General features: G+C 35.2%; 4 protein-coding genes across 6 annotated transcripts; 2 read left to right on the top strand and 2 right to left on the bottom strand.

The window, feature by feature from the left end:
* Positions 1–1,584: 1,584 nt before the first annotated feature.
* LOC118051811 (L-galactose dehydrogenase) lies at positions 1,585–4,466 on the bottom strand. The gene is made up of 5 exons (XM_035062536.2): positions 4,187–4,466; positions 3,839–4,067; positions 3,392–3,691; positions 2,611–2,739; positions 1,585–2,168 (listed from the first exon to the last, which is right to left on the bottom strand). Exons 1-5 carry the CDS (start codon positions 4,369–4,371, stop codon positions 2,037–2,039), a joined length of 975 nt encoding a protein of 324 aa, XP_034918427.1. The 5' UTR covers positions 4,372–4,466; the 3' UTR covers positions 1,585–2,036.
* A 3,624-nt stretch (positions 4,467–8,090) lies between these two features.
* On the top strand, positions 8,091–10,419 carry LOC118051893 (transcription factor bHLH25). Of its 3 annotated transcripts, none has more exons than XM_035062664.2 (5): positions 8,091–8,169; positions 8,527–8,577; positions 8,688–9,194; positions 9,304–9,678; positions 9,790–10,419. In XM_035062664.2, exons 2-5 carry the CDS (start codon positions 8,542–8,544, stop codon positions 9,862–9,864), a joined length of 993 nt encoding a protein of 330 aa, XP_034918555.1. In that variant the 5' UTR covers positions 8,091–8,169; positions 8,527–8,541; the 3' UTR covers positions 9,865–10,419. The 3 variants fall into 3 exon arrangements, with proteins under 3 accessions (XP_034918555.1, XP_034918552.1, XP_034918554.1); XM_035062661.2 differs by having other exon boundaries at positions 8,138–8,243; XM_035062663.2 differs by lacking the exon at positions 8,091–8,169 and adding an exon at positions 8,290–8,389.
* An 8,611-nt stretch (positions 10,420–19,030) lies between these two features.
* On the top strand, positions 19,031–20,536 carry LOC118051794 (protein TUNICAMYCIN INDUCED 1-like). Its single transcript, XM_073412743.1, has 2 exons — positions 19,031–19,318; positions 19,489–20,536. The coding sequence occupies exons 1-2, from the start codon at positions 19,208–19,210 to the stop codon at positions 20,107–20,109; spliced, it is 732 nt and encodes a 243-aa protein (XP_073268844.1). The 5' UTR covers positions 19,031–19,207; the 3' UTR covers positions 20,110–20,536.
* Positions 20,537–21,074: 538 nt separating this feature from the next.
* Positions 21,075–24,210, bottom strand: LOC118051793 (malate dehydrogenase, glyoxysomal). The gene is made up of 9 exons (XM_035062512.2): positions 23,933–24,210; positions 23,581–23,796; positions 23,043–23,357; positions 22,814–22,903; positions 22,625–22,708; positions 21,780–21,815; positions 21,558–21,647; positions 21,378–21,472; positions 21,075–21,282 (listed from the first exon to the last, which is right to left on the bottom strand). Exons 1-9 carry the CDS (start codon positions 24,002–24,004, stop codon positions 21,210–21,212), a joined length of 1,071 nt encoding a protein of 356 aa, XP_034918403.1. The 5' UTR covers positions 24,005–24,210; the 3' UTR covers positions 21,075–21,209.
* Positions 24,211–24,556: the final 346 nt, after the last annotated feature.

Genomic DNA, 24,556 nt, shown 5'->3' with positions numbered 1-24,556 from the left:
CTCCCTTGAGACCCATCCGGCAAGGCTAGAGTCTCCGCATAATTCCCTCCCCAAAACAGTACAGACTGAGGAAAACAGATAGCAAGTTTTCTTTCGTCAGTTTGAAGATCATACAAAACCAATCGGCGAATTTGCAGTAAGAGAAGTTTCCCGTTCTCCCTGAACTCTAGTACCTTTCATATTTGTGCAGATAATTGTGAATTGTACTTTAATCCAATTTTCCATGCACTGACTACTGACTTGGAACCAACAGCTTCTGGAAATTACGTCTCCCTGAATACTTCGCTGGTCGTATCGAACAGTACCGCCCTCACATAGCCTACATCGTCAAATGGATCGTCTTTTTTACGATATCCAAGCCAATGGAGAGCTCCATTCAAGATAGCGGAAGATCGGTTTACAGATAGTTGGGGAGTGCTACCAATTTCCCTTCACGTGTTTCTATTTAGCTCGTAGACTTTTACCCGAGGCTGAAGATTATCTCGAAGACGCACAATATCGACAAGCTTGTAGTCACTAGTTCTGACATCAAACCAAAAACCCTAGCCCTAGAATAAAGATCTTCAGTTTTAGCAATACAAGGAAAGGGAAGGGCCGCATGCTTTCTCAGTAAAGGATTCCAATAAATAAAGGTTCGTGTTTTTGGTATTATAATTTCCTGTTGTTGTTTGAAAAATATATATTTAGTTAAAATTATAAGTGAATAAAAAATAATTTAATATGTTTGTTTAAAGAAATATATATTTTAAATTAAGGTTATATATATATATATATTGATGATTTTTAATTTAAATATTGTAAATTTAACTATTTCTATTATATTATGAAATAAATAATATTTTATATAAAATATTTTATATTGTTCCTTAAAACTATCTAAAATTATATTATATATGAAATACATCCGATAAGGACTACAGTTTTTATATATTTTTTAAGAACCCAATAATATAGGTAAAATATAATCAGAATCAAAATTAGAATTGGAATTGCAATTAAATTCTGCAAATGTTACGTCATCAAGCGATTTCTGTCTAATTTATATATTATTATTGAATAATGTTTAATGCTAGTTTTTTGAATAAAACATAATTAAAAATAAAAAATAATTATTTTTATTTTTATTTTTGCAGTGTCAGACCCTGGTTCAATGTATTTTTAATTTTAAACGGACCCGGTCCTAGCTGAAACAGTAAAGAATATCTTCATTGTTCATGTGAACAGTGGAGACATTCTCCACTGTTTAGTAATTCTTCAGAAGCAGCTAAATACTAGATTGCAAAATTGATAGGTCCTAACTAGCATAAAACACTTTCTTCTTCTTAACCAAACAGTATTACATGTGACTACGAGTGAACCTTTCCTGCCGCCATTCTATAAACATCACAATCATTACATGCTAAAGCTTCTAGAACAACATTAAATAGGTTTTTGAAGTTGAAAAAAACCTGGTAGCATCTTTCCATAACTGACCGCTTCATGAGGGGGGCCAACCCTACCTGTCGTTATTTACCATCTTAATAAAACATGCGCAATTCATATTTGTTTTACAAAGAAAACAAAAACCATCATGATAATGCACAGTAGGAGTTGATTGAGTGCAGATTTATTAATTTATTTAAGACAATCAAGAATACACTGCTAAGCAAATTAAAGGGTTTGAGTTTGGCACTGCATTAAATCATGCAACAAAATAATTTGCGCATTATAATGTCAGATGCGGAAAATGAAGGATTGACTAGCAGACTTTATACAACTTTGAAATGACCAAAGTTTTAATGTCAATAATTTGATCACACTTTTAGTAACTACCCCGGGATAATCGAGGATGTCTTACATATTTATTGAACTTTGGATCCATCAGCACAATGACGAACCCTCTCTTTTCATTTCAAATTATTATCTTCTTTACCTGGCTGGGTGGGATTATAATAGAATGGGCCCTCCAATGTACCTAATATGGATTAGGCGAACTGCTAATGGCAATTTGAACTGCACGAAGTACAAAGGTGGAGTGGTCATAGGACAGCAAAGAATCAGCTCTCTTGGATTCCACTAGGCCAAGTCTGATTCTTCACAGGGCTCAGAATTGCTTCAACTTCTGATAAAGTTTCCTGATCCTTGCCAAATGTAGCAAGTTCCGTAGCGGCATAAACATTCTCCCTGACCTGATCATCAAATAAGGTATATCACTCACACAATTATGATGTACATGGTGTATGTATATTTTTGACATCATTGCCATGACAAAAATGACAAATCAGATATATTGCACGTTAAAAGGAGTACTAGTTCAACAAAATAGTTCAATGAAATAGCTGCTATCTTCCTCTAAATTACTTTTTCAGCTTTTAGAATTGATGCTGTATGGCAAAATTCTGGACTTGCTCCCATATAGCAGACTTACAAACAGATGATGTGCAAACAAAAACCTCACAAAATGCAGATGTGGTCATATTTATATATCTGAGCTAACAGGACCATGCCAGAGGAATTGATCAAACAATACAACGATAAAAAGCTTTCAGATACTGTGACAAACAAATTGAGCCTAACACTTCCACAACGAATAAAATAATGAAAGCAAGGCGCAATATAATGAAAGAGAACCTGTCTAACAGAGTTCATGCCAACCAGCACCGAGGATATATCTTTATTTGCCAAACTGTATTGCATTGCTAACTTTGAAATATTCTTCCCCTTCGCTTTACAGAAGGCAGCAGCAGCTTGACATGCAGACTGAGGGAAAATAAGCATACATAAACAAATCAAATAAATTTCAAAAAGCTGCAATCCATTTTCAACTAGGCAGACAGTGCAAGCATCTCCAAGGTTTTCACGATTATATGCATGAGACAGCCCTTACAGACAGCCCATAAATATCCTGTTCCGATTGTCTGATTAGAATTCCTAAAAGGAGTATCAAAGTTTGCATGTACCAGTGCGATTGATTACATCCATATTGAAAGCAACAGTCCTCAATCCCATCAAGAAACATGGGTGCTAGCTGGAATCCTCAACAAATTCATAGTGGACAAGGACCATGATTTGACAGATATTTATTTCAACTTAAAATTTGATTTTCGTTATCATGATGTACCACTCTTCTATCTTATCAAGAGAGCTCCGAGTTTGATAATAGCCCCTGCAGATTAATCCAACCCTCTAAAATATGATCGGTGATCTTAAAAGGACTGTATACATGCCAAAATCTGGATGGTGGGTGCTGTGCACACTAGGATGGATGTGAACTATACTCAACAAACCTGAACACAAATCTTGTTGAGATAAGGTGGGGTGAAACAGCTTTGCAAGCAACATTTGTTAATAAAAAGGACAAATGATATGGAAAGAAAACACCATAGATTATTTAAGGGGAAAAAGGGCAGACTTTCAGTTCAGCAGAAGCTGGATGCCACTCTGGAGGACCATTCTCTGTAAGTAACCCCATTGCAAGTGGAGAAGCACTAATTACACCTACACCTTTGCTCTTCAAGTAAGGCAATAAATCCACCAATGTAGAATCATTAACACTGTAGTGGCAATATGACAGAATAACATCAACAGTGCCTGGTGGCACTCGATCAAGAACATATGTAAATACACTTAATGGCAGCCCGGTTATACCGATAAAACGAATCTTCCCTGCTTCCTTTAGTTTCTGTAGCGCAGGAATTGTTTCATTCGCAATCTGTCATTGAAACCAAACCAGCCCAGGTCATTCTTGGCCATCACATCCTCATGCTTTTCTAAAAAGATGTGAACTTTAAAATCTACGCAAAGCTAAAAAACGTGGATATTGCAGACCCAGATAGAAAAATAAAATAAAATTAAGAACCTGATCAAGAGACCCAAATTCAATATCATGGCATTGGAGTATATCAACATAATCCAACTGCAATCTTGCCAAGCTCTCATCAATGCTCTTAGTCACTCTCTCAGCACTAAAATCAAAGCCCTCCACGTACCTCCCACACTTTGTGGACACAATATATTCATTTCTCGGAACTCCTAGAGCTTTAAGTCCCTTACCAAGCATCTTCTCTGACAATGTCCCTCCATAATACCTATCAAATGGCAGAATCAATCATTATCTAGAACAAGAACATAATGAAAAACTGGCAAACAGAGAGTAGCGGTGAGAGTCAGAAGAATGTTTGTTGAGGAAAAAAAAACAGAGACATACGGAGAAGTGTCAAAGAAATTGATGCCAAGGTCGAAGGCTTCGCGGACAGAGGAGATGGCGTCGTGTTCAGAGACAGGGCCGAAGACACTGCCAAGGGGGGAAGCTCCAAAACCGACGCAGCTAAGTTTGAGACCCGTGTTTCCTAAGGGTCGGAGCTCAAGGTTTGGGCGTGGAGGAGATGCCATCTGATTGATTTGTTAACGTTTGGAGAGCGAGAAATGAAATGAGAAAAAAGGGAGAATTTGAAAAAGCGTGAGAGAGAAAGGGAAGTGTGGAAGGTGAGGAGTAATTTCGTTTTTTTGGTTGTACGGATTTTATTTTAAATTAATGTTTTTTTTTAATAATTTTAAATTATTTTCATATATTAATATTAAAATAATTAAAAGTGACTGGTACTTTCAAAACTCAATTCAAATTTTTGGTTGATAATACTAATCTTTATGTTAAATTTCATCCTTTACTTTCATTCAATTCTCAAACTTAAATACCCTCTATTTGGAAGCAACAGATTTGCCTTGAATTTAAAATTTTTTCTGTTTGCAACTTGTTTAATGTTTAATGAGACAAAAATTATAATATTGTTTAGATTTTAGATTTATTTCTAGAAATTATCAGTTTAATTCTTAAAACTATTAAAAACTTATCTGGTAGTTAATTTTAGAACTTAAAAAAATAATTGAGGTATACATAAACTAATCTAAATACCCATAATTATATAAAAAAATTTATTCAATTCAACTTGATTCTTTTTATATCTGTCCAAGTTCAATAGAAAAATAGATGGGTCATAGCAGTGGAGCCACATTATTATTATTATTTATTTAAAAAAGCTAACTAATCAATTTTAAAAAAATAAAAAATAAAGAGCTACATTAAAAAAATATATTAAAATAGATCCGCAAACCTCATTTTTATTACTAGTTTGTTGGATTTGCTAGTTTAATTGCAAAATTCATACATCAAATAATTTAATAATGAATTCTTATACTATATTGTTAATAAAGTCATTTAAATTAGAAATGTAACTTGAATTAGTTTATGAAGAACAAATCCGAGCAGCAAAACCTTTCCCCCGTTAATTTACACATGGACAAAGTAAACTATTACATATTCAAAACAAAACCACTGAGATTAGCGGCCGACAAAACGACAAGAACAAAGAAACCGGCAGGAAACCTCCCCTCCACTCTTTTTTGTTTTGTATTTAAAAAATATTTTTTAATATTTTAATTTACTAATATTAAAAATAATTTTTACACCGTGCTTTCCTTTGTGCGTTGTCGTGGCCCATTTTATTTGCCTTATCCAATTGAATGCAAAATGGCTTGAACGCAACCTTGTCTTCTACATTCTTTGGGCCTGAGCTCCCCTCTCTTGAAAGGCCTGTCAATAGAAGAGCGGCCCTGCAGAGCCCAAGATATGGATTTAAACAGGGGTCAAGCACACAATTTAGTCCCTAGAGAAGGCATTCGCTACTATTGATGCCACCATCTGTTATTTCCAAGAGCTATTTATTTTTGAAGGACCAATTCGGGTCTTCAAGAAACAATAAGGACCAATTCGTGTCTTCAAGAAACAATAAGGGCCAACCAGCACTAAAAAGTGGTCTATTCGGAATATTCTGAGTACTTCATTTTGCAGGCGAAGTAGTTTATTATTTTCTAACTAAATAAAACTATTAAATAAAAAATTAGGTAGTGATCGTTTATTTTCATGATCGATTCTAAATTAACATTTAATTGATAACACTCAAATAACTAAAATATATTTATTTCTCAAAATATTTTTTATTTAAAAATATATTATAATAATATATTTTTAAAAAGAATTTATTAGAAAATAATAAATCATATCTTAAAATCTTATTTAATAATTTAAATTATTAGGTTGAGAATTTGGATAATTATTTGACATGATATCAAAGTTTAACTGATCAAGCGATCACGAGTTTAAATCTCACCATTCTCATTTATTTAATAAAAAATTAAACACAAGATATAATAAATTTGTGCAAGTTTTAAGTTTAAAAAACTTTTACTTGATGATATGTATTAGAAAATAATATAAATTATATCTAGAGATTTTTATCTATAAGTTTAAATTATTGGATCGAGATTCTTTAACAAAAATTATTATTAATATTAAAAATAGAATAAATTATATATATATATATATATAATTTTTTTTTAACTCATAGTTAAACTACAGCAATAAACACCGCAAAAAACAAACATCCCCGGACCTACATTTGAGTTTCAACTATCACAATTGGCACTGGCAGTTTAATGAAAAAAAAAAAAAAAAAACTAAAATAATCCGGTGTTGAAGACACTTTTTTCAAAACAAGCAAGCACCGCCTACTTCTTTGTTTTGTTTATACCCAAGAACAACTGTGTGCCCTCCTTCTCTTCCTTCAATATATAAATATAAATAAATTAATTAATTATAATTAATGCTTGCAGAAAGGACAAATGAGATCGCATTGTCAATGTGCAAGCCGTGTGAAGGTTCTCAATGATTTTCACAGGTGGGCAATAGCAAGCAGAAATCGAAACCCCATAGCCAATGTTTGCTCCCAGCATTTTAAGGCCTGGACTCAACCATTGATCCGCTGGGAATTAGAGATCTTTGCAGATCCATTTCAAGTTTATCCACATTTAATTATTATTTTATTAACTCATGTTGCACTTAATTAATTCTTTAGTTTATACACTAGAGCTTGTTTGTTTTTTCCATAGGTTTTTTAAAATATTTTTTATTTAAAATATAGCTAAATAATATTTTTAAATTTTTAAAATTTATTGTTAATATTAACATGATATAAAAATATATATAAAAAAATTAAAATTTAACCCGACAGCGTTTTGGCTGCGAACAATCATGCTGTTAACCAGTCAAAAACTCTCATTACTTTTTGGCAACATCGTTATGGGTCCTCACTCGTAATCATGAGCCTACCTCTTTATGGGTCGGCTTTTCACAGGCCGTACCAGCCCATCATAACAACAGGTGTCGTTTTCTTATTGGATTAAAAATAAATAAATAAAAAAGTCAAAGGAAAGTTCCAAGTTGAACCTACCATGTATGACATTTTTAAGCAAATACTTGCACGTTTCCTTCACACGGGTTTCTAACTGTTTGCCTGATCGCTTCCTTGGATCATTTCGCAAGTAAATATTCTAAGACTATTTTCTTTTTAGGTTTTATTAAAGTTACACATTTTTTTCGTGAATTTAATATGGTTGCATATTTATAAGTATATTTTAAAAACCATACAATAAACTGTTGATATTTTAAATGCAATGGAAGTCCACTTCTTCAATAACTCTAACTAAAAAAAATCAAGCTAAATAATTAATGTTTAATTGCGTTTAAAAAATTATATATATAAAAATGAAATTCACAAAAATAATGTTGGCTTTGTTCTAAAATTAAAAAAAATACAATCAATTTTATCTTGGCTAGTTTGATTGAGACATTGATTTTTAGTTTTAATAGTGTTTTTGAAAAAAAAAATTAATTTATTTTAAATTAATGTATTTTTTATATATTTTAAGATTATTTTGATGTGTTGATATTAAGAATAAATTTTAATAAATAAAAAATATATTATTTGATTATATTTTTAAATAAAATAATAATTATTATAATATCAAACAATCCTTGTTATAATTTCTAATTAGCAAACCTTGAATGAAAATTTCAACGGCTAGTTGGTAATCAATCTCATAAAGTCTGCAAAACAACAAAAATGATTTCATAGAGGTTAATTGGTTTGTCAGCAAAAACGACCCACTGAGTTAAAAATATTCCAATTTGCCATGATGTAGCCATCGAATTATTAAATTAATCCAGCCTATATTGATCAAAACCCCAAGGCCCTTTCACATCGCTTATCACACACGAGGTGGAAAAGCTATAAAAGTTGAATTAAGAGGGCAGGATCTCTCCTGCTTTAGTGGAGGTTTGACATAGAAAGCTTGGTGAGCACTTACTATCGAAGGCTGACAGTTCATGCGACTGTACATTTGTTCCAATTCCTGGTTTTTTGGTCTCCGTATGTATCTTTATCTGATAAAGCCTTCGGGGTTTTATAATGCTTATATAATCATAGTTCTTAAGTGCTTGTATCTTACAAGTACAGGCTGTAACGATTATATTTTTATTCGAAACTGTTGTCCTCTCCTTCTTTGATTTGCCTGTGTGAGTGCGATTTATGTTTGTTGATTTGCATAGTTTTGGATTTGTGTATAGTTCATTAGATCGAATTAATTCAGCTGTTTTGGTGACCGCCCCGCCACACCAGTATTGATTTTCTCCTGTTGTCTTCCCATCATCAGAAAGGAGCTTCTTCCATGGAGACTTCATCAATTACAGCTTTATGTGAACTGGTAAGAGCACTTGTGATGATTGTTGAACTTTAATTATCAGGTATAGGAATTTGGAAGCTTTTTGTTTGTAATTCAGGAGTTTCTGAGATTTAAATACTGTTGGCCTATAGGGAATGGAGGATTCAAGCTTCACCAACCAGTGGTTCATGAACTCTCTTGATGATACCAGCTTTCTACCATTTGCTGCTGCATTTGGAGAGAACATACATCACTCTTTCTCTCACCAAAACTTCAACCTCAAAACCTCCATGGATAGTGTCAGACCAACAAAACAACTGAGAACTGATCATTTGTCAAACCCACAACCTGCTTTTTCTCCGAACATTCTTTCCTTTGTCAATCCCAACCACGCAAATCAAATGGGATTGATGAAGCCTAAAGAGGAGGCAGTGTGTTCTAGGAGCATCAACAATCTCCCTTCTGACATGGTAGTTTCTCAAGATTCCTTTGGGAACCAAAACTATGCATTCAAGGCCTCCCAAGGACCTAAGATGATTAGCGCGAACGGTACTAGACTTTCTCAAAGTCAAGATCACATTATAGCAGAAAGGAAGCGGCGGGAGAAGCTCAGTCAACGATTCATAGCTTTATCTGCTGTAGTTCCTGGGCTAAAAAAGGTATCGAATTTATTTTAGATAATCCTTTATTTTGCCATTCCTGATAACTTCATGATTTCCAATCTTGGCGTCTGCGGTAACTTATATATGGGAGCATGTTTGTCTTTAGATGGATAAAGCTTCTGTTCTAGGAGATGCTATCAAGTACTTGAAACAATTGCAAGAGAGAGTTAAGACACTTGAGGAACAAACAAAAAGGAAAACCATGGAATCAGTGGTTATTGTGAGGAAATCTCATGTCTATGTTGATGAGGGTGGTGAAAACTCTTCCTCAGATGTGTCTAAAGGACCTATTCATGAGACGTTGCCAGAACTTGAAGCAAGATTCTGCGACAAACATGTCCTCATAAGAATTCACTGCAAGAAAAACAAAGGAGTTTTGGAGAAAACAGTGGCTGAAGTTGAGAAACTCCACCTATCAGTTATCAATAGCAGTGTCCTTACGTTTGGGACTTCTGCTCTTGATGTTACTATTATTGCACAGGTAATTAAGTTCTGTCCTCAACCATTCCTTTTGAACATCCAGTTTAACATGTTTATGCATGCGTCTTCTCTTTTGTCAAATGCTAATAAAAAGCATATTCAATTTTTGCAGATGGATATAGACTTCAACATGTCAGTGAAGGATCTAGTGAAGACTTTACGCTCAGCTTTCCAGTATTTCATGTGAAAAATAAGCTCCGACTTCAGTTCATACGATGGTCCCATTAGTTTCTTTGCTGCTGCTGGAAACTTCGAAGACACCATAAATAATCAGAATATACAGACACACACACAGCTCAAAACTATCTTTCCAAAAGTAGACAAGGCTTGTAACGCACCACCACCTTCTATCCTCACATATAAGCTTATTTGCTGCGATGTTCATTTTGCAGGAGGGTTTTTTCTAATCAGTTTTTGCATGGTTATTGAATCCTCAGCTATGTTCAAGACCCATCCGTATCAAAAGAGTGATCTCGCTGCTTGTTTAGGCCTTTTTTTTTTTTTTTTTTTTTCTGTGAGGTTGATTATTCAACTGAACATGTTCAGTCCCTTTCTTACCTACTAAGGTGGTTGAATAGGGAAGATGGTTTTTTAGGTGTGTAGACAACATGCTTTGCTGTTGTAGTTTGTTTGGTCAATGTTTTAAGAGGCAGTCTGTGTCCTCTTTTCTCTTTGTAATGTTCTAATAATGATTTATAACAATTTCGTCCACACCAATGGAATAATAATTACTACAAAAAATCTGTATCCGCCCATAAACACGATTACCTGCGGATCAATGGCTGAATGGGTGTCGCTGGTTTCTCATGTTCCTTGAAATCTCCATATGGATTTTCAGCAGCTACATATCGATCATGGAGCCAAATGGGTTAGTCATGATCAGATTGGATGATCAGCTAGCTCCTATTGCATGGAAAATCACCTTCTCATAGTTTTCCATTCTAAAGGAAATGTAATTTTAATCAGATGCTCTTTCTGCTCCCTAGAGTTGCTTGATTGCTGGGAATGGCTTGTGGAACCGATACGTTGCCAACAACCATGTTAAGCTTCCCGGAAAGTGAGTCGGGAATTTAGTGCAGTATCCGACTTAAACTAGACGTGAGAATGTGTCGCACACAAACACAATAACAATCTTTATTTGAGATTTTAGAAGATTATGTTAAAGCTCAAGAATATAAAAAAGATGGTATCGTATATTTAATTTATTATATTTGGTTCAATTGAGCACACTTCAAAAGAATTACCTCTTTCATGAATCCATGATCATAGAAAGTCGCTACTTGGACGTTAACATCAGGATCAGAACAAAAAATGGGCATAAGATAAATTTTAATATCGCCATTGTTGCAGTCTCACCAGGAGATAAGGAAGGGCAGCGTTGAAATCAAGGAAAGCTCCCATCCCTTGTCAAGTTTTGCAGGATCGAGCACGTTACACTAATTAAATGGCTATGGAGCGCATGATTGATGTAGCTCCATAACCGACGAGCTTTTTTGGTGCTTGATGATGACTTCCAAGAATTGACAGTCCGCGAAAGTTTTCGCATCACAGTGGATCGTGTAGACAGTAATAAAAGTGGCGTCCAAGACATGAATCTGACTAATCTAATATTAATTGAATTATTGAAAGGAATCATTATAACCTTAGTCCCCACAAAAGATTGTGATCTTCCGATGACTTTCATCTCTCTCTGTCGCATTGAAGATAGCTATGGATTAATTGTTCCCATTAAAAAATAAAAGAAGAAAATGAAAACCAAGCAGCAGATACGCACATCAAAATGGAGAAACATCGCTTGCAAAATCGATCAGTGTCCAAAAGTGACAGACCATGCATGTGGATCAAAAAGAAAAGAAAAAGGTGACAAACCTATCGACAAGATTTCACATCTCACAGTACAATGACAAATACCATGACCTGACCATCACATGATATCAATTATCGTTTGGGTGTTCATTTGATAGCCAGGAAAATACAGATGACAGATAAGCTATACTGCGTAATAGGCTTTGAAAATCTACTCTTACAAGGATCGTTCCGGTGAGTTTCCTCTGAGAAAGGGTCCTTCTTAATGAAATCAAGCTCCGGTTCATGTTCAATGTATAGTTAGCTGGTTATTTCAAACTATTTATTATCATAAACATAGAAGGTACGTATTCTCTGCAAGTCATCATTAATTTGCAAATATTGCTGACTTCGAAATGGATAATAGCGAGGAAGCTCGAGCTTCAAACCTCTTGAAGATGGAGGAAACATTGAGTGCCGGTGCTTGTTTTTTTTTTTCCCCAGAATCTTACTGAGGAAATGCGAGTTCTGAATACGACAAGAAACGCTGATGTAACGTAAAGGGCCGTGAAGAGGTGATTGGTTGATGATTTTTTACTCAATTATTATAGTCAGTGAGAGACAGACACGTCTTCCTTAATCGACAACCTCAATTAATTATATGCTACTTCCGCACAGGGGAAGCCTATCTTCGTTTTATAAAGCGATATACAAGGAATTAAAAACATATGAAGCACAAGTGGGCGTCCCCCGACTACAAAAATTCAACCCATCTCCTGTAATCTTGGAAATCATAAATCCTTTTCATATTTTTCAGCATCTCGGAACCATCTTCATCGCTTGCCACTGTGCGGAGTACGGACAGGCTGGACCTACTAATGTACATTCTAGATTGACTCCAGGAACCCAACCCACTTTTCAGAGGCCAACAAATTCTCACTTTTGAATATTCAGTTCTGCTACAATTTCATGTTAAATATATATATATATATATATATATATATATATATATATATATATATATTCTCATGAATAGCCGTTGATAGTCCAAGAAAAAAGATTGTTTTCTAACCCCCTTTTTCCGATCAGGTTGATCGCTTGAAACTAGAATTCTACATGCCGGATTTATTGGAAGCGAGGATGAATATGAGAGTCCACCTGTTTACACACGGAGAACGAGGGAACAAGAGACTGAATGCAGCCATTCCAAATGCCGTGAAGGTGGCGAATATTGGCACCGACGATTATGATGGTTTCTGGAATGTTTGACCGGACATGTGGATGTGACCCTGTACCCCTTCGATTGTGATCGTGGTGGTCTTAACCCTGAAAGCGCGTCAAATTAATAGTAAGAAGAAACTAAGAAAAGTACTGTCTAGCGGCAGCCGCTTTATTCTTTTGAAAAATTAAGTTACTTTTTTGGTCATCATATTTGTTTCTGTATTTTAAAATATTTTAAAAAAAATTTAAATTTTTAATTTTTTTATTAACTTTAAATTAATAAGTATTTTTAAATTATTTTAATATAACAATACCAAAAATAATTTTTAAAAAATAAAAAATATCATTTACATACATTTTAGCACAAACAATTATTTGAAAAACAACTACAACCACACTATTAAACAAGCTTATGGATGTGTTACAATGAAACAAGATTTTGTCTGTATCTTTATATATTTTTATTAAAAAATATCAAATAAAAAAATATGAATATAATTTTTTTGAATTACTAGTGCAATGAACTAGCATGCATGAATATAAACACACTCTAATAGAGACGCGTTTAAGTCTAACCAAAGTTAGATCCAAAAGCTAATTAAGTCTGGCTCTAATTAAACTCAATCATGAATAGGCTTGGCAGTATGTCAAATCTTGAGCGCGTTGGGTTTGGCCAATGCTAGACTCAATAGTATGCCAAGCTCAGACGTGTTGGGTCTAGCGTTAGCCACACCCAACCATGCTTGGGCTTGACAGTGTGCTAAGCTTCTGGAGCGTCGAGTCTGGCCAATACCATATTCATGTTAGGGACTGACAGCACCAGTCCCATGTTTGGGTGTGACAACATCTATTAAACCCAACACTTGGGTATGGTGGATGGCGTCAGGCCCAATATTTAGGCCTGGTAGTACATTAGGCCCAGATGCAATCTAAGTCTGATGCCTGTCAAACCTAACTCTTGGGTCCAACAGGTGTTGCCAAGCCTAGTAGCTTAACCTGATGCACTTTCAGGCCAATAGGGTGGGTCTGACACGTGTTTTCTAAAAGTATCGAGCCTGAGGATTTCTGTTATCATAGCCCAGGCATGGCCAAATTCGCTACACCCGCAGATTCAAACATAATACATGAATCTAACACCATTAATTCCATATATTTTTTCTTAAAATCTTAGAGAATTTATATCTCAACAAATAAGCTTAATTAAACAAATCTACATTTCGCCAATACCATTAAATGTATTAAAATCTTTCATGGCTCGTCATATCTCCATCTTTTTGTTGGATAAAATAAGTGGAATACAACTCACAATACAACTTAAAATATCACAAAGATAAAATTACAATCTAGTCCCTCATCTCCATAAAAGGACAAAACTCATGAGCTATAAATATACTATAAGACCTTTAGAACAGAGATTCATAATCTTCATTCTCTACTACATATATATTTTTAGAACATCTCTCTCTAGAATATTATTGTATTTTCTTTCTCTATAAATATATTTATTTAAACATCGGAGAGTCTCCACCTCCACTAAAGGGGATCTTTTATAGGTACTAGCCACAAGCACCTTAGCCTACCAAGTATCAAGTATAAGTTATCAACTATCTTGGCTAGAGAGAATGAATGAGATTGTTATGACTAATTGATTAGCCAACCCAGGATCCCTTTTCTTAGACTATTTGGATTTTTTAAGACATCATGAAATTACCTAGTAAATCTCCAAATTCATCTAATGACCGGCATGAGACCCCCTAAACTAAAATTACACTAAATAATGCTATACAAAAAAATGAACAAACCTTTGTGAGTCTTTCCAAAAATTAATTTAAGGTGACTAACTTATCCTCTCCAATTTACTACAGCGTTTTCTTTTGGAAAAAAAACTTCTAATATCTTTAGCAACCGATCCAATCAAGGGTTTCTAAACCTGGTTAATCAAGCAACGAGGGAAAAGGAATGGGTCAAGACTCTGTGAGTACGTGATTTTTTTCATGATTTTTCTTATTATTATGAGTCTTTACAGCAAAAAAAATAAAATAAAATTACTTCAATTGTTTATAGTATTGTTGAAATCACACATTTAACTTTATTTCCTTCTGTTTTTTAGAGAACCAAATTCATGGGACATGTACGAAAATATTTTGACCATTTTTCTCCTTTTATTTTTCCCAAAATGACGGATTTCATCCATCTAGATATTTATTCTGATTCATAGGTTTTCCTTCCAAATATTGTGTTAGGTGATCCTTTGCTTTGCTCTTGTAATTTTCATAAGAAATCTCTTCTTGAATTATATGCATCACCAACCTTATTGCTTCATATTAAACATATAGTTACTAGTCGGTGATGTTATTATGTTTATCCTTTTAATCATTTACATTAACAGAAAGTATCATGGTTTGAAAATGTTATTTTTGAAATTTGCAATAAGGTGTCGTGTCATGTTGTATTTGGTTATAATATATAGAAAGATCTTTGGTTCTAATCCGACCTTCCACTTACTTCTTTTAATGACAAGTCATTTATTTAACATCAACCGAACATTTAATGCAAAAACAACTCTAAATATCTTTGTACCCCACCCTCCTCCATTTCTTCCACGTTAATATAAAGCTTATTCCTTCTCTAGACACCAACAAATCTTAACCAATCATCTTTTACCTTCGTATCATTTTCTCTCTTCTCATTAGCTTTTTTTATTACATGTCACCATTTCATAAACCCTCCACTAATCTAGAACCTTCTCCCTTTTATAAACCTTGAAAATTAAAAAAATCCCCCTCTCTAAAATCCAATTCTCAATCTATTGATTTCCCCTCGTAGTTTGATCCCCTTATTTGGTACGCATATTAATGGCTATGAAATCATCAAACGGATACCTAACCCTAATCTCACTAATTTACAAATTGTATGCTTAATCAAAGCTTTGATCTCCACACTGGACATCAATTCCCCTCCCCATTCAAAAGTGATCTTGGTATGTAATTAACTTCATAAACTATTAATTCCTCTAACCGTATCTTTCATGTAGTAGGATTTAAAGGAAGCGATAGTGTAGGGTTTAGGGTTTCAAACGGGTGATTTAAGATTTTGAGTTTTGATTTAAGAGACACACTCTATTACCAATCTTCAATATAAAAAAAATAATGGAGATTTAAGCATGTGCAGAATATGAAAGACATGTAAAGATAATAGTTGTAACAAATTAGCTAATTTGATCATGTGAGATTAGTTAGTAGTGAGATAGTTAATTGTTAAAGTGGTTTGTCATTCGTAGTTAGAATAAAGTAGTTATAACAATTATAATTAGAAGGAAAACAATAGAATATAAGCTAGTGTATTGGAAATATAAAGCATAAGAAATAACGATATGAAGGTGTGACTTGGTATCAACTTCAAGCTTTTTTGAAGTTATTACAATTAGGAAGGTCTGATATAGTCATAGAAGTAGATCAATTAAGGATTTATTCTCCTATCTTATTTGATTTTATCAAGATGAAGATCTCTTTTAGAAAAAAAAAAAAAAAAAAAAAAGACCAATAGAGTTAAAAGGGATAGTGAAAGAAGCCATATTAAAGATGATAATAACAATTAAAGTTCATAAAAATTTAAATGAGGCTTTGTTTGGTTTTGTTTAGCAATTGTTTTCAATATCAATCTCAGAAAAACCAAACAAGAAGATTGAAAATACAAAAGTAAAGGCATTGTCAAAAGAATTTCAGTCTATCTTTGATGAACCTCAGCAATTACCATCAGTGAGGAGACTAGATCATAAAATTCCTCTTGTTCCGAAGGTGTAACCAATTAACATCAGACCTTACAGGAGTTCTTTCATTCATAAAGAGGAAATTAAGAAGTTGGTAAAGGAAATATTGTCAAATGACGTTATCTAGCACAATTAATGCCCTTTTGCATCACCAGTTATAGTGGTTAAGAAGAAGGATTGAACATAAAGGCTTCGCATGGATTACAGGCAGCTGAACAACATCACAATACAAAAAAAGTTTCTAATACCTCTCATTGATGAATTGATGGACGAGTTGAATGGAATAAAGTTCTTCTCAAAACATCAATTGAGCCCTCCTAATTCGATGTTTTTTTTTAAAATGATCATTGATTGTGAATTTCTTTAATTTAGCTCTTAATTGACCCCAAAACTTTGATTTTGTTATGATTTTGTCCCTGATTTGAACTAAATGACTTTGTGAAAATTAAGTTTGGTCTTCTAAAATTTCAATCTTCTCAATTAAGTCCAAATTGAGCTCCCAGACTTATTTTTTCACCAATTAAGCCCTTACTAAAATTAATTTGACCAATTTAAAGTATAATTAAATCATTGCATCTAATTAAATCCTTTAATTAGATCCAAAATAATTCTTGAACATAATTAAACTTTTAATTTGGCTCATGATTAAATCAAATTGACCAATTAAAAATCTAATTGTATGATCCTGAACTTAATTTTTATGCAGAATCTTTCAATAATCATTTAATTTGATTGTAAATCTGCATTATCTCTCCAGTTTTAGATATAATAAAGTACAATTATGCTTCTAATTCTATCTAAAATTATAACTTGATTTTTCTATATTTAAAATCTTTTCTCTGCTAGCTTTTTTAACATCATTAGTCTCTTTACTACTATTATTTTTTTTATTATTTATTTTTTTTATTTTGAAAAAAAAAGTAAAATTGTGGGGAATAACCAAAATTGGTTATGACAACAATGATCCAAAATGGAAGAATGTTGTGGCTGAGAAACTAATATTCAATGCTGCTTGTTGGCCCGACTACAATCTTTCTGGTGGAGTATTAAAATACAAAAACATAATTGTGATTGAGAATAATGATGACTTAAGAAACAGATTGGTGGGTGCTGCACATGATTCCTACACAAGAGGACATGCAGGGGTTCAGAACTCTTAAAAAAGGTTGAAGGCATTTTTCTATTGGCATGCAGCGAAACAAATGGTTAGATAATTGGTGGAGGAATGTGATGTTTGTGAAAGAGCAAAGATAGAGAGAGTGGGTTATCCTGGCCTATTGCAGCCCCTTCCATTACCAGAAGGCACATGGAGGAACATCACGATATATGGACTCCATTGAATCTCTACCCAAATCCAAGGGAAATGATACAATTATGGTGATAAATGATAGATCCATCAAATATGCTCATTTCATTACACCGTCCCATCCTTTTACAGCTCAGGATGTTGCTCCAATATTCTTGAATCATTTCTGTAAGTTTCATGGACCCCCAGCTTCAGTTTTCAGTACTAACAAGTTTGTTCTGGAGGGAATTATTTAAAAAGTTGGGAGCTAAGTTACTTGAGCCCAATATATCACCCCCACACAGATGGACAATCTGAGAGGGTGAATCAGTGTTTGGAAAAGTGCTGAAGAAGTATGACGATGTATAATCCTAAGAAATGGCTTTCACGGTTGTCCTTGGCCCAATGATTGTATAACACCAGCTATCATTCATCCATTAAAATGTGTCCCTTTCAGCCACTGTATGGATACCAACCTCCCAGTAGGGGAATAGTGCCACAAGACATATATCTCTAGTGGTGGCAGTGGATGCTATGTTGCAGTTAAGGTTGGACATGGATCAGGTTCTTCAAAGACAGTTAGGAATGGTAAGAGACAGGATGAAACATGTGGCTGGCAGGGGAAGGACTAAGAAAGAGTTCAGCGTGGGCGATTTCTTCTACCTTAAACTACAAACATATAGACAGAAAAGTTTGGCTTTGAGGAAAGACTTCAAGCTTAACCCTAGATTTTATGGCCCTTATAAAGTGATCTAGAGGATTGGTGCTGTAGCTTATAAATTACAACTTCTAGAAGGAGTTTTAATTTATCCAATCTTCCACGTCTCATTACTTAATAAGAAGGTGGGAAGTAATGTGGTGGTATCAACTACATTACCTGCAATGGATGGATATGGGAAGATTCATTATGAAGAAAGGTAACATGGCCGCCACAATGGGGATGATGCGGTGGTCTAATCTGTTCGATGAAAACGCTATCTGGGAAGATTTATATGAGCTTAGTAAACAGTTTCCAGGCTTCAGTCAAGATTCTTGAGGGCAAGAATCATTTTAAGATGGGGGAATTGTTACCAGTCTTCAATAAAAAAAAAAAAAGGATGGAGATTTAAGCATGTGCAGAATGTGGAAGGCATGTGAAGAAAATAGCTGTACAAACTAGCTGATTTGATCATGTGAGATAAGTTAGTTCTGAGGTAGTTAGTTTTCAAGGTAGTTAACCGTCAATAGGTGGAATAAAGTAGCAAATACAGTAATTCTTCTTTTCTCTACTTTTCTTCTATAACTCTTCTCTTGTTAAGCTGATAGCTTAAAACACTAGTGAGTCCTTCAGTGGCTTATGAATTTATTGTGGAGGTCGATAATAAGGTGGTTCCGTTCAAGTTATTGGACGACGTGAACCGCTGGGAGTTTGTTGATTTGCCTATTTTTAGAGTTGAAAACCTTGTTAGACCCGGTGATGAAAACGGGTTGATGGAACCAAAAAAGGATGGTAATGGGTTGCTTGTTTTAGCTCCGTTTCATCTTGCTGGGCCCATCGAGATATGGGTTCAGGATGCCAAAGATATGCGCATTTCATTGCCGGTATGTGATTGATTTCCATTTTATTCGGTTCATTCTAATTCATTCCGGGTTCTTTTCAATGGTAGAATTTATTTTTGCTACCATGATTTCGGCTACATTTTCACCCCTAGTTTACCATAGGAAATTTCTTCGGGATCTGAAAAGATTTATTGTTATTTTTTAATCTGCAGCATGATGTGGATGCTGGTGTCTTGAAGAAAGTCATTTTAGCAGATGGTGCTGTTGTCCCGGTGAAGGGTGCGAGATCAGTTAGTCTGCGTCGCCCGATTGATCTTCCATTGCCTCTATATCGAACTCGATCTGGTTTTGCTTCTGGGCTTCTAACCTTAGCTGAAGAGCTGCGTCAAGCTGTTCGTTCTGAAGGGGCTCCACTCCTCTCTCCGAGGATTGTTGGGCCCACCTCGTTCACATCTCCATCATCATCACCTTCTTCTAATAACAGACTCAAGCTGAAGCGCCTTGCTCCTGGACTTGAGGAGCTATCCTTGCCTGCAAAATCTCAACCTGTTGATGCCCTCTCCACCGTTGATTTGGAACAAGCTACTACTGTTCTAACTCCTAAACATTTCACTACAATGTGGCCATTCGCTTCTGTGAATGGCTCAAACTCGAACTTGGTTGATCTTGAGAAATTGCTTACCTCTATGTTGGGTCCCAAGGCTAATAAGAAAGGTTCCTTCAAGTTGTTGAAGGCAGATGTGTCAGCTCAGACATTTGTTAAGACAGGGTTTGGTGTTGAGAAGAAATTGAAAGGAGTAGATGGGCTTGGTCTGGAGGCTATTCCTAAATGAAGGACAAAGCCTGGGAGTTTGAGGATGCATTTTGAGGTATCGGCTAAGGTTGATGACCAGAAGATAGTACCGGAGGGAGTGGTGCAGGTTAACCCTGTGATCGTGGAGGATACAGTGGCTCCTCATGTGCTTAGAGGGAATGTGAGCATGTCCAGAACTCCTGTTGTCCACCCTCCTTCCAATCCCTTCACCTTGTAAATCCTTTTGCTGGAGAAGCTGTAAATATTTTCTTTTTTCCAGTTACACGTAATGAGATGGTAGAGATGGACGCTGTAAAAACTATTGAACGAAGAAGATATGAAAAGGTTCATATTGTCTGTTCTATGAGTGATAAAATGATAGCCTTCAATCTTTTGGTGTTTCTTATAATTATTTGTGTTGCCAACATTTTCTTGGCAGCACCTGGAAATCTTTTTCAGGAGCTAGTCCAACAGGCTACATATAATTATCATTTATAGCTAGTCATTTCTGATAACTTTCTGGAAATATCCGCTGTAAAATCAATCCAGAAAGTGTAGGTTATATATCAGGTCAAGAGAGAACGAGCTGATCATACTTTTTTCCGGTGAAATTCATTATATTTAAGGCAGTATCAAGATGGAAACCATTGCAGGAGACCAAACAATCTTTACCGATCGAATTAACGTGAGGATTAAGGCATTTGAGCATTAAGTCCAGCCATCTGTTGCTTTCCCCATGCGTGGAATAAAACAGCTGGACGGGATTTAAGATGAAGCTTTCGTGTTATGGGGAAACAATGCCATTTGTTGTCGGTTCTTGAAACAAGCCGGTGGAGTCAGTTTACCCCTTTATAACCACTTCTGTGGAGAGACGGGTATGTTATTCTGGGCAATAGATTGGTCAGTTGACATGTCTCTGTGGTAAAAGATCGATTCTTGGTGTTCAAGAATACTGAACTCAGACTTGACGCCATCATTGCAAGTACTCTCTCAAGCCATAAAAGATGTTAAAAAACGAAAACTCTTGGTGAGTTTCGTATCGGCTAATTATCATTTTTCAGTAGAGTTGATTTCCAACAGGTCCGGAAACAAGAAACTACTCATTTAACTCTTGAGTAATTTGCTTTACTTGGATTGAAACTATTTCCTGATGAAGGAAACCCCCTTCTGAATGCTTTCTGCCAACTCTTTTTTAGCCCTTTCCAACCCCACCCTGTTAAAAACGTAGTTAAAAAGGTGAATATTTTTGTTGATTGTCTTTTACCAACAAAGGAAAGCCAGACGAGTGGTAAAATGCTTTCTTCATACCTCTCATATTCGTTTAGGGGACCAAGTTGATAGACTTCCTCGGCCCCTCTGCGGCCGAGTCGTACCTTGGTTGCGAAGAATGGGAGTTCTGTCACCTGTTATAAACAATATGCTTCATTATTGAAAGGTTAAACTAGCAAGTGTGAAGATTCTTGCAAAGAAAGGCTTCCAAAAAAATACCTCAGAAGCTACAAATGCACATTCCACAACACCAGCATCTCCCCTCAAGCCACGAAGGCAGGCATCTGCAAATTTAACAGCTGCATACGCCTGTACAATTGCATATCCCTTGTCAAATTTTTGGTTCTATAAGTCCACTAGGTTTGGAATTTTATAATTCACTTTTGTAATCAAAGTTGCAGAATGAAAAAAGAAGAGAAAGGAGGAGATAGATTGGCTAACCATTGACAGTGTTGCAGAGCCAGCCCCAGCTTTCGCCTGCCAATAACAGGGACATTGTTTAATGTAGTTTAACCAATCTATTAAATCCAAATGGAAAGGAAGCATACAAGAAGTTTGAGGAACTTTTATGTTGGGAACCATGAACTTAAGAACAATTGCATTTAAAAATTGATGAAAATAGGATGCAGAGAGATGATACACGTGCCAGCATGAAAAGGAGAACTCAATTCCTGCAGAGACACTGTGGCACTTTGCATTGAGTTGGAAATCATGATTTAGCGAACATCATGACAAAAACATGCAGTGCCACATAAGAAATCAAAATCTAAAAAAAAACAGAGAAATCATTGCTGAGAATGATATTGCGAACTACAATTATAGCTTTAAAAATTCGCAAAAATGTGCAGCTGTGAGATCGGATGCCATCTAGGAATGTACTTCAAAATGTTAGCAGTTAATGAAAGGAGAATGAAATGGTGAGGTTTGGAAGCATTGGACTTCTTGATCAGAAACGATGCAATAGATGAAATTAGCAAAACTGCTCTTCAATAAAAATATTAATTCTAGCAAGTTCAATTAAAGAAACCACCATCCTTGTCCATGTCCCTCCTGGGATTTTACACTCAATCTACAATAACAAGCCGCTGTAGGACATGCTTATCTATATCAGATCACTGAAATGTTACCAGAAAGGTGGTAACAATTTGTATCTTAAACATTGGCTGATTCTCTTTCTTTGTCCAAGCAGATGACTCCAACAAAACGCTTGGAAGGGTGGTCTAATAACACCCAGTATTGCAATCCCACGTGCTCCAAGAAAAGAAAAGGAAGAAAAAAAAATTTACCTGAACAACCTCTGTTCCACCATCTTGAATTCGTTTGGTCAGGTTTTCAGTTTCTTCAGGGGTGAAGGAGGAAGGAGGCTTAACCTGCAAAGAGTGAATCAATTCATTTCAAAATGTGCCACATTTTTTAGCAGTAGCTCTAAACATCTAAATTAACATCGAAATGTTTGGCAAAACAATCTACGAAACCTGTGACAGAAGAGGCAAAATTGTGACTCCAGCGTGGCCTCCAACAACTGGAACATCAACTTCCTTAGGATGAAGTCCCAGAACTTCTGCCTGCGAGGAAATCACAGGAGAAAGTGTAGAAAACTTATAAATGACTGTAATAGAAAGCACAAAAGCTCCACCTGGCGCTTTTCCAGCAGGACTATATGTGCAAGAAACTATCAGTGAGTCCAATTTTCAGATTAGATACCACGAATGTGTTTGCTCTCACAACATCAAGCATTGTAACTCCTAGAAGTCGCTTTGGATCATAAGTTCCAGCTTTCTTGAAAACCTCTGCTGCAATTGGAACTGTAGAATTGACTGGATTACTGATCAAGTTGACAATTGCATTCGGGCAGCACTTTGCAATTCCTTCGCAAAGAGTTCTGACGATCCCAGCATTGATGTTGAATAGATCATCTCTAGTCATTCCAGGCTTCCTTGGCACGCCAGCAGGTATGATCACAAGGTCCATCCCTGTAAGAGCATTCTCAAGCTGCGGCTGCCCTAGGAAACCCCGAACCTAGAAAACCAAATAGTATAGACTGTAACTATCAAATACTTTCTAGCCTACATGATAAAGTTTGAATTCATGAATAAAACATCTGTTAATAATGAATCCCAATTCCAAATCAAGAAAATTACAATTCAGAGATACAAGGATTACCTTACTTCACAATTAGACATGAATACACATGCAAGATAAAAAAATGAAAAAAATAGTTAATGATGGGTTAATAAATTACCACGGCGCCAGTGTCCATGTGACCAATATCAGCAGTGACACCAGGAGTATTGACAACATCATAAAGATGAAGAACAGAGACCAAAGGATTCATCTTCATAAGCATCGCAAGAGGCTGGCCAATTCCTCCAGCAGCACCCAAGATAGCGACTTTGAACCCTGGTGCCCCGCCTTTCGCTCTGCAATCAGCTCTCTTCAAAACACAGCTTTCCTCCGTCTATTGAAACACAAACCACAAATCTTTCTCAAAAAAAAAAATATCTAACTTTCTTGAAAATCATATATAGGGATATGCACAGATAACAAGTATATTAACTATAAAACAAGTGAGAAGATGAAACAAAAAGAAGGACCTGGGAATTTGGAGGTTGGAGATGAGCTGATATCCTTGCAATCCTTTGGCTAGCCTCTCTGATGGACTCCATAGCTATCAGCGTGTTTTGCAAGACTGGGAGGTCAGGAGTTGTTTTGGCGTCACAGGACACACTACCTATATGATCAATGAATGGATTTATAACTCCAATGAATGAATTTTTGGAGATAATGTCATAATTGGCAGATAAAATTTTTGAGGAAAGGGAGGCAAGAAGGTGACATGTTTTTTGTTTTAAATGCTATTATTTTCGTAGAAACAAGTTTTTGGACCCTTATCCTCTGGATGTCTCAGATTGTCTGCCTGTGGCTGTAATATTTTTCTTCTTTTTTATTTTCGAAGTGTTGAAAGATTTATTGAATAGATCATTATTTCTTATGACCAGAGAATGCATTCAATTTTCTCTTGGTGTTGGTTTGTGATAAAATATTAAAATTCTGAATTCTATTGTTTCAAACTGGCTAATTGCTTAATGTGATGGAAAAAAAATATATCCACTACTAGTGAAACAGTTCACGAGATATTTTCTATTATGGTTTTTTTTATGAGATGCCTCTTCATTGTAACGTTGTGTGGAAATCTCAGAGAACCGATCATTGTATGT

Source organism: Populus alba, chromosome 11 (assembly GCF_005239225.2).
Source record: "Populus alba chromosome 11, ASM523922v2, whole genome shotgun sequence".
NCBI lineage: Eukaryota > Viridiplantae > Streptophyta > Magnoliopsida > Malpighiales > Salicaceae > Populus > Populus alba.
This window is presented reverse-complemented; position numbering and strand designations above follow the sequence as displayed.

Bases quoted from the DNA above. Each gene is read 5' to 3' on its own strand.
- LOC118051811 (XM_035062536.2), bottom strand. From the start codon at position 4,371: ATGGCATCTCCTCCACGCCCAAACCTTGAGCTCCGACCCTTAGGAAAC. The intron at 4,068-4,186 runs GTATGTCTCTGT...GCCATTTGATAG, and splicing joins AATTTCTTTGACACTTCTCC to GTATTATGGAGGGACATTGT. The intron at 2,740-3,391 runs GTCTGCCCTTTT...ATTTTCCCTCAG, and splicing joins CAGCTTCTGCTGAACTGAAA to TCTGCATGTCAAGCTGCTGC.
- LOC118051893 (XM_035062664.2), top strand. From the start codon at position 8,542: ATGGAGACTTCATCAATTACAGCTTTATGTGAACTG. The intron at 8,578-8,687 runs GTAAGAGCACTT...GTTGGCCTATAG, and splicing joins TTACAGCTTTATGTGAACTG to GGAATGGAGGATTCAAGCTT. The intron at 9,195-9,303 runs GTATCGAATTTA...GTTTGTCTTTAG, and splicing joins TAGTTCCTGGGCTAAAAAAG to ATGGATAAAGCTTCTGTTCT.
- LOC118051794 (XM_073412743.1), top strand. From the start codon at position 19,208: ATGGAACCAAAAAAGGATGGTAATGGGTTGCTTGTTTTAGCTCCGTTT. The intron at 19,319-19,488 runs GTATGTGATTGA...TTTAATCTGCAG, and splicing joins ATATGCGCATTTCATTGCCG to CATGATGTGGATGCTGGTGT.
- LOC118051793 (XM_035062512.2), bottom strand. From the start codon at position 24,004: ATGGAGTCCATCAGAGAGGCTAGCCAAAGGATTGCAAGGATATCAGCT. The intron at 23,797-23,932 runs GTCCTTCTTTTT...GTGTTTCAATAG, and splicing joins TCCAACCTCCAAATTCCCAG to ACGGAGGAAAGCTGTGTTTT. The intron at 22,904-23,042 runs GTATCTAATCTG...ATTTCCTCGCAG, and splicing joins TGAGAGCAAACACATTCGTG to GCAGAAGTTCTGGGACTTCA.